Genomic DNA, 9,748 nt, shown 5'->3' with positions numbered 1-9,748 from the left:
TTTGAAGCCATAAACTGTTAATTTAACCAAACAAGATGAATTTTCAACAAAATAGTTGGAAATGTTCGATAAACAAAAGTTTAGTTTTCAACGAAACAGTTGCATTTTTAGCTGAAAAAGATTGAGTTTCTACGACATCAGATGGATTTTAAACCAAAAATAAACATTTTCAACTAAGAAAGATTTATCATTCAATAAAGAAAAAAAAAATTCATCTACAATGTGGAATTTGCATGCCACAGAGATGAATTTTCTACAAAACAATTTAATTTTGAAACCGAAAATATTAATTTTTAACAAAAAAATTAAAATTTAACCAAGCAGTTGAAATTTCAACACAAAAGGCGAATTTTTAACATAACAGTTGAATTTTCAACCAACAACATTGAATTTTTTGTTTTTAACAAATGTTTGGAATTTGGAACAAAATAATACAATTGGTTCATAAAATCATCTACCTGGGGTTGAAAATTCAACGCCATAATTGAAAGTTGAACTATTTTTTTTAATTCAGGTTTTTTTGTTGAGGACTCTTAATTTTAGTATAAAATTCATCTCTAGTTCGTTAAAAATGAAGTTAGTGGAAGCTTCGACTGTTTTTTTTTATTGAGAATTATTTTCTTAATTAATGGTTCACTATTTCATTTGTGGTTGAAAACTAGGTTTTTAGTGTAGGAATTCAACTATTTTGTTTAAACTGAATAACTTAATAATTCAACGATGTGTTTGAAAATTCGCCTTTTTTATCACTTCTTTTATGAAAAAATTAGATTTCGTCACTGGAAATCACATTCATTTTTACGATTTATACCATTTATTTTGTAATTTAGATCAGATTTATTTAAATTCTATTAATTATTTTCATATTCCTATGAAACATTAAAAACAAAATTTCAAAAAGACCAAATCGATATATCGAACTTTCGATTTTGTGCGACTGTCGAGGAACTTCAGATCAACCTGGTGACGTTCTACTTAAAGATGGCGGTGACGAGTACGCCATGTTTCTTGTGATTTTCTCGCGCTTTAGAAAAATTTTTTGAGACTTCGAATTCGTATGTGCAACAATGGCCGATGATGAAACATGGTTATTGAAGGAAGACGGTTACCTTAGCTTGGACTGCGAGTGTAAAAGCATTATCTATCATCCGAATATAAACGTGGTGCTGATAACTACTGGCAATGCGCAAGTGTGCGTTTTCGATGTCAACTCCGGGCTGATTCTGCAACGCAGCTTTCTGTCTGGTAAATGCCAACGATTTTTACTTTTCATTATGCAAAAACACCCCCAGGACGAAGACACCTGCAATGGCGATTTCCCCAGGAACTTCTCCGTCGAGCATTCCGCGAAATCGTCATGGTCAAGGTCGCCTACGTTCCTTCCATCCTTCCACAAACGTCAGGCGCAAAGATTCTCCGTAGGATCTTGGAATTTTCAGGTTTTGCTTCACTCGAAAATCTCGTTTGTCATTCTCTATTTACCCCAATTTTCATTTCCTTTGAATTACTCGCGAATTCCGGAAATGAAAAACCGAATTGGGTAAAGCGTCTTTTTTGCTTACGGGCCGAAATCGAATTCCGGGTTTTCATCATCTAAACGTTTTTCAACAAACGAAAAACCGGAAAAGTTAACGAGTTTTTTTTATAAATGTTTACATCGGTTTTTCAGAATTTCGATGCAAATGTTAAATTTTGTGGAAACTAGATTTTTCGTTTTTTCCCACACGGAATGAAAATATTTTTTTTCCTAATTGTTTAAAAATGTCCTTACACATTTTATTCTACGAAATTATGGAAAAAATTTTATTCATTTTTATTTTATCAAAATTTTGGGATTTACTTCTAATCTTATTTATTTTTTAATCAAATCGACTTTAGGTGATTCTCGTCTTAATTCTATTAAAGATTTCAACGATAAAAGATATTTTGAGGTTAAATACAATCATTTTTGTCTATAATATCCATGTCCTTCAAATGTGTAACAAATTACGATTGGTAATCAAAATAACATTAGAAGCGCGATTTTTATCGAAATAATTTCGATTTTTACAGCAATTCTCATGAATTTTTCATTTCATTTTCAAAATTTCGTCATTTTTCTTTTCCGTTTCTTTTGCAACTCTCATGCATTTGATAACATTATATATAATTGACTAATAATCGTTCAAAATTAGACAATTTTAATTTGAGGGAACGACTGTACATTAACATAAAATGTGTGACATATTAATCAAATTATTTATAATTTACTATTAATGTTCTAAATTAGAAAATTGTAATTTAATTTGTTCAAATAATTGTACTTTGAAATCAAATTTGTGATACATGATGAAATTAGTTATAATTCACTAATAATCTTTTAAGATGCGAGAATTTCTATTTTGTTTTGTTGAAATAATTGTTCTTGTACAACAAATTTGTAAAATTTGAAAAAAATTGTTTATAATTTAGTAATAATATTTCAAAATTAGACAATTTTAACATTTTTTTGTTGTAAAACATAGGTACAATTTGTTCCCAAGAGAGCTATTCAGCCTTAGAGGGACTTTAAAAATGAATTCTAATTTATGAAGAAAATTGTACATGAATATCAAATTTGTGATATTTGATAAGATCATTTATAATTTACTAACAATCCTTCTAAATTGAATAATTTTAATTTTAATTTGTAAACAAATTTTACACGGACGTGAAGTTTGTGATATTTGATAAAATTATTGATCATTTGCTAATAATCTTTCAAAATTGAACAATTTTAATTTTACTTCGTGAAAAAAATTACAGTGACATGAAGTTTTTGATATTTGATAAAATTATTTATAATTTACCAATAATCTTTCAGAATTAGACAATTTTAGTTTGTCATCAAATTTGTGATATTTAATAAAATTATGTTTAATTTATTAATAATCGTTAAAAATAAGACAATTTTAATTTTTGAAAAAAATGGTACTTGGACATCAAATTTGTGATTTTTTCTTTTTTAATTTGATAAAAGCGTTTTAAATAAAATAATTTAAGATGATAAAGAATGGAGGTGAGAAATTAAATAAAGATTGAAGATGAATCTTTACTTTGGCATTGAAATTGTAAGTAGCTCTTATCAGCGCAGTAGGTAATTTTAACTCATTTAAAGATAAACAGTTAAACAGTCTTTTACCTACACTACATTTTAAGATTATAATTCGTGCTCTAGATCATTATCGCTTGTTCAGCTCTTATTTCGTGTTACGTAATTGGGTCTGTTTAATGTGTTTAATAAAGTCTCGATCGAGTGATTCATTTCCTCCGAAAACGGCTTCCAGAAGAAAAGCTTCTGTTACTCTATGCGCAGGTTGAGAATAACTTTGTTACCTGATTAATCAGAAATTGGGTTACTATTAATAATAAATTAGGAAAGTAATAGAATTGTTTAAAATAAATCATGCAAAAGTAATAATTAAAAAGTAAAATAGAGCAGCCTCTGGACCGGCAATTTTCCAAATTTCAAGAAGATAAATTTATTCTATCACTTGAAAAATTCCAAATTTCATATCACATGATATAATGTATGCTTTGATGAGTTCGATTACACCTTTCTTCAATTTTAAATTCAAATTGTTAACTTTTTCAACTATCCCACTAATGCCCAGATTTTTATGTATTTGATGTTTTTTATTCAATTTTAAATTAACTAATTTAGTTTCACAATGAATTTAAACAAAAATTCAAATATATTTTTAAATTAATGATTTAAATAATTTTACATTAATGACCGATTAATCGTATACACTATAAACAAAAGCTGATTTGCTGACGACCAAGTGGCATAAGTGGATTAAGCAATTATCTAGTCAGTGTGTCCACTCACCTGAAGATTTATCTATTTGGTTGACAATTCACGTGTTTTGTTGAAAATTCGTCCTTTTTGGTGAGAAATTCATCATTTTAAATTATTATTATTGCACTTATATAATAATATATTTCCTAAAAATTCGTTTTATTAGTTGAAGACTGATCATTTTAATTCAAAATTAATTTTTTCGCTAAAAAATTTAACTATTTTGTTGAAAAATGTTTTTTTTAATGTTGTAAATTAATTTTTTAAAGCTGAAAATTGAACTATTCCAGTTGAGTATTCCGTTACATTAGTTCAAAATTCACCTCTTTTTTGAAAATTAATTTTTTGTATGGAAAATTTAACAATTCAATTTTTTAATAAAAACTTATTTTTTAGTTGAAAATACATCACTTTGGTTGAAAATGTAACCATTTTGTTGTAGATTTCGTTTTATTTTGAATGGAAAACTATTTTTTTACCTGAAAAATGATTTATTCCATTTTTTGTTTGACAATGTGTGTAATTTATTGACGATAACTATTTGTTTAAAATTTCATCTTTATTGTTGATAATGCAATATTTTTACTTAAAAGTTTAAGAATTTAAATCGTTTTAAATTGCATTTAATTTAGGATCAATATTAATTATACGTGAAAAAATTATTTTCCTATTTTTTTGAAAAATCTCCTTATTTCTCATGTTTATACACGGTGCTAGTCATGTGGAAAACATGTTCTATCCAAAATATTAATGCTTTAAATATGCATTGAATTTCAAGTATATAAAGATCAAATAAAAATATATTTGATAATATCTTGTAATTTAAGTTTTCAAAGCTTTCTAAATTAAACGTAATAACTAAATCCCTAGAAACTTATATACCATTAAGAAATGACTTATCCTTTAATAAAGTTGCCTTTGCAAATTAAATAAACAGTTATTTAATTTTACATATGAATAGTACTATTTTTACACATTACATTTACAATCGCTTAATTTACTTTTATTAATTAATTAATTAATTAATTAATATTCTTGATTATGAGAACAATTTCGAACAGATTTTTTTTTATTTAACAGATTTTATTTTTTGTCGGACTATTTTATATCGCCATCGACCTAATAACATGAAATTCAAAAAAATGATTTAATTGAAGAAATCATTTAAAATTATATAACATTTCTTATGAAAAGATTGTTTCTCCTCTTCTAATTGTTAAAACTAAATTTTTGTTCTTTCTCTTATTTTTCTCCGTTTTGAGCACTTTTTGAACTGTGACACCTGCAATTTATAAAATTAATTCCAATTAATACGAAATAAGACAAAACTAATTTCGCTCAATTATCAAGTTCGATTTCTGGGTCGTCTCGGTTTTTTGTACTGTATGTATATGCTGAGGAAGGCTTCTTATGATGAGAAAAATGCTAAGCTACAAGTTATAAAGATAATTTCTATAAATACCAAAATCGGAATTTTACAACTTCACTTCATTTCCAATTTCGATTCCTAGATATTGGTGCTTTTTTTTATTGCGGTTATGTAATTAAATAGTTTTTAAACACCCTCAAAATTCCTTAATTTACACAGGTGTTAAGCACTTTTTTAAATAAAGGTGAAGTATAGATGAAATAGAAAGTATATAGGAATTATCCAATAGATAATAATTTGGGAAACGATTGACTAAAATCCGAAAAATAAGATTTTTTGTCCTCCTGGAATGTACAAAAAATGAAATTCAAGAACATTTAAAACTCTGCAAATTAAAATAAATTACCTTTCAATATTATACTTTAAATAAAAACCGATTTTCTTGTGTGCACTAATATATTCCCAGGGTGTCTACTCTACCTGAAAAAATCTGGAAATGTAGGGAATTTTTTCGAAAGCGTCCCTAATATTTTTGTAATTGCTGTATAAAATTGAACAACAATGATTCTTTATTTTTACATAAGTAGCTTTATATTGTTGTATTTAACTGTTTCCTTAAACTATTTTCTAAAAATGCTTATTTTTTAATTCAATTGTTTATGATTAAAAAATAAAATAATTTTTGCTTGAAATATCACGTACTATATTTTCCGATCAGAATTAATCTTTTTTTAAATAAAATTTTTAATATTTGAATGAAAGTTAAACTTTTTTGTTTTAAATTAATTTTGTTATTGAAGATTCATTATTTTAATTGAAAATTTTTTCTTATTCCTTTTGGTTGAAAATAAATTTTTCTTTCAAACTTAAAATGTAACGATTCCAATTAAATATTCCATCATTTTAGTTGAAAATTAATCTTTTTGGTAAAAATTAATCTTCTTGGGTCGAAATTTATCTGTTTGATTGGAAATTCAAATTTTCTTGTTCATCATTGTAATTGAAAATTCATCTTTTTTGTATAAAATTCAACTATTACAGTTTAAAATTCATCAGTTTGATTAAAAATTAATTTTTTAAATGAAAAGTTTACCCTTCAGTTTTTTATTGTCAATTGATCTTTTTTAGTTAAAAATTTTTTTGTAGAGATCAACGTTCTTGGTTGCAAATTCATCTGATTGAAAATTTAAATGTTCTAGTTCATAATTTTAGTTAAAAATTCATCTTTTTTAAATTTAAGTATGGGCAGAGTAGAAAAGTCATCAGTTTGGTTGTAAATTAATTTTTCAACTGAAAATTGAACTATTTCTTTTTTGACTGAAAATTGATCCTTTTTTAGTTGTAAATTCAACTATTTCATTGAAAATCCATGCATTCTGTTGAAAATGCATCACTGATTGAAAATTTGTTATTTTTTAAACTAAAAATTTGCAACTTTTTCAGCTTCGTTTGTTTGCTGATATTTTTTATTTAAAAATTTAACTATTTGTTTGAGAATTCATCTTTTTGTTGAAAAGTCGCCTTTTTGGTAAAAACTTATTCTTTTTGGTTTAAAATTTAAGTATTTGTTTATAAATTCATTTACCTTGTTGAAAATTCAATATTTTTACTTAAGAAGTTAGGAAATTTAAGCGGTAAAACTAAATTTAATATATTACTCATATTATTTCTATCTAAATATGAACAGAATTTAAGTAAGAGAAGATAAAATGAAAATTGGTTTCAATCATAATTTAAGAAATTATTAATTATGGTATTAGAATTATTTAATTGATCAAAATCCGGGAAACTGAAAAGAAACATTATTTATAATAAACACGCGAAACTGTGTATGTATATATATATATATATATATATATATTTTTTTTTTTTCCGAGTCGATTGTTTTCCAAAATTTGAAATTATGGAATGACTCCATGCTTTGAAAAATTATACCTGGAAAAAACTTGAGATACTTTGAAAAAACCTGAAATTTTCAGGGAATTTTTTCACAGGATTTGAGTATACCATTATTATTCCTGTTCTCTTTGTTTTTTAGGCAACGCAGACGGAAAGTTGCAAGGAGTTTACTTAGCCGATGGGGTCGACAAAGTATTGTACACAGATGGCCGAGGAATCGGCATTCGAGGTGATTACAATGGAGTCCTTTTGATGGACACAATCCTTCAGACACCAGTGTTTCGCAGTGAAGATGTAATAAAATTAGAACTCCTACTTTCCGAAGCAATTTTGCTCTACCAGTGTCTACGATGCATAGAGTTACCCGGCGTAGACCACCTGCAGGAGGTCCTGCAGGAATTATCCACGAAAATTCACTCTGGACACGCGAACCAGAAGAAGGGAATAAAGGCTCAGAAGGTTATTTATTATGATGCTGAGAAGTTGTGCATTAGGGCGGTGGTCCTTATTTACTTTTGGTGGATTTTTTTTTTCTCGAATTTCTTTGCTCTCATCTCCCTATTTTGTTGTGATGACTGAAAAAATGACCTCTACAAAATTTGAGCGAAATCAGTTAACATTAACATGTGAAAAAATATATCTGCATGATATTTTTTCTTCAAAATTTACAAAATAACACCCCTAAATTTAAACCAAAATTACGATTTCCACAATGACAATTAAAACGTGATGACAATTAAAACTCAACATTTTTAAAACATTCAATATGGTCACCAAATTTTTTTTAACTCATTATTTCTTTATTTCTTGATCAGAACTTTTCAGGTGTCAATTAAAAGACTACATTATTGTAAATAAAAATATTTTGTAATACATGAAAGTGAATATTTTGAAAAATTCAAAATGGCGCCTTATGAAATACTGAAAAATTCGTATTTTCTAGGATTTTCATCCAAAAATCTTTAAATGTAAAAAAGGCGCCTCATTACTATTTTCGAAAAGTTACAAAACTTTTACAAATTTCAACAAAATATGAAATACATTTTCGGAAAGGATTTAGTTTTATGGAAATAATCGATTAACATAACATTTTTACGAATGAAAAATAAATTTTTTCGTATTAAAAAATACAATAATATAAACTTGGGAACTTTTCTCTTTTCTAAAAATTTGAAGTTTTGAGAATCACTAAATACTTTCCGCAAATGTATTTAATATTTTGTTTAAATTTGTAAAAATTATGTAACTTTTTGAAAATAGTAATGAGAAACCATTTCAACTTTAATGAACATTTCGTGATCCTCTTCTAACCATACATTTTGTAAGAATACAATTGTTTTTTCTTCCAATTTTGAAGATTTTTGGAAGAAAAGTACAAAAAAATGAGTTTTTTTGTATTTCATAAAGCAGCATTTAAGATCTAAAAAAATTTACTTTCATTCATTACAAAATATGTTTTTTTTTTACAATAATATAGCGTTTTAATTGATACCTGAAGAAATATCATCGAGAAACAAAGAAATAAGTAGTAAAAAAAATTTCATAGCCATATTGAATGCTTTCAAAATTGACGAGATTTTGTTATTAATCGTGGAAATCGTAATTTTGGTTCAAAGGTCCGCCGTTTTGTAAATTTTAAAGAAAAATAATTTCGTTTAGACACATTTTTTTTAAATACAACCTACAGATCATAATTGTACATGACCAAAGGAGTCCCATGAAATATAAAAAAACTATCTGCATGTGAAATTTTACGGTATTTATCCCCTTGTGAATTGCATGAGAAACTTTCGAGTACTTTGGGCCAGATGTTAGTATTAACCGATTTCGCTCAAATTTGATGGAGGTAATTTTTTTGATCATTCCGACAAAATAGGGGGATGAGACCAAGAAGAATTCAAAATCGAAAAAATAAGGATCAATCTACAGTGCATATTTAGTACACGAAATTGTTTATTTATTGAAGAAAATTTATATTTAGTTAATAAACTTTTCTTTTCTTCGTTTCAGTGGAATACGATATGTTTGGAATTGCCACACGTAGCCTTAAAACTCGTGTGTTCCGGACTAGTAATGGAATTGAAGAAACAAACTAGGCACATTCCAGCCCTGCCTATCGCCTCAGCTATAAACGAAAGGCTCAACGGTCTAATGCCTAGTCTCGCCCTCGAGGGCAGACCTGTCGACCGGGCTCTCATGTTTAGCGAGGCTGCAAGGCGAGATACATTCTCCAAATGGCCACACATGAATTACAGGTAAAAATACAAACATTTCAATTCTTTTAACAGAACCTTGGCTAGTCTTTTTTTTTTTTTTGCATTGGAACCCCAAAATCTGATAAAATGTCTAAAATATGTAGAAATTCCTAAAACTTTCTTGAAATTTCATTTATTCCCTACATTTTTTCTATGCAATTCCTTAGAATCTTTTAAACATCCCTGATATCCTGGATACATTTTGAAATATCTTTAAAATTCTCCGAAATCCTACGAAATTATTTGAAAAACCTTAAAAATGTTTCAATCTCATCAAATTCCTTGAAATGTTTTTAAATGCCCTCTTTAAGGGCATGTGACACAGCTAAATACCTATATTACCGACCACAGTTTTTCAGTTCACTGAATGTTTTTTTGAACCTAAGAACTTTTTTTGTAAGTAAA

At 26.9% G+C, this 9,748-nt stretch overlaps 1 protein-coding gene across 4 annotated transcripts in view; it reads left to right on the top strand.

Annotated features, from left to right (window-relative positions):
• Nucleotides 1-995: 995 nt before the first annotated feature.
• Nucleotides 996-9,748, top strand: part of LOC117173105 (baculoviral IAP repeat-containing protein 6) — a 113,445-nt gene continuing 104,692 nt past the window's right edge. For all 4 annotated transcript variants that reach the window (XM_033361492.1, XM_033361491.1, XM_033361490.1 and 1 more), the window contains exons 1-3: nucleotides 996-1,245; nucleotides 7,228-7,547; nucleotides 9,099-9,343. In XM_033361492.1, the coding sequence (XP_033217383.1) occupies nucleotides 1,068-1,245; nucleotides 7,228-7,547; nucleotides 9,099-9,343 (743 nt within the window). In that variant the 5' untranslated portion in view covers nucleotides 996-1,067. The remainder of the gene's footprint in view (nucleotides 1,246-7,227; nucleotides 7,548-9,098; nucleotides 9,344-9,748) is intronic.

This window comes from Belonocnema kinseyi, chromosome 5, assembly GCF_010883055.1.
Source record: "Belonocnema kinseyi isolate 2016_QV_RU_SX_M_011 chromosome 5, B_treatae_v1, whole genome shotgun sequence".
Classification (NCBI taxonomy): domain Eukaryota; kingdom Metazoa; phylum Arthropoda; class Insecta; order Hymenoptera; family Cynipidae; genus Belonocnema; species Belonocnema kinseyi.
This window is presented reverse-complemented; position numbering and strand designations above follow the sequence as displayed.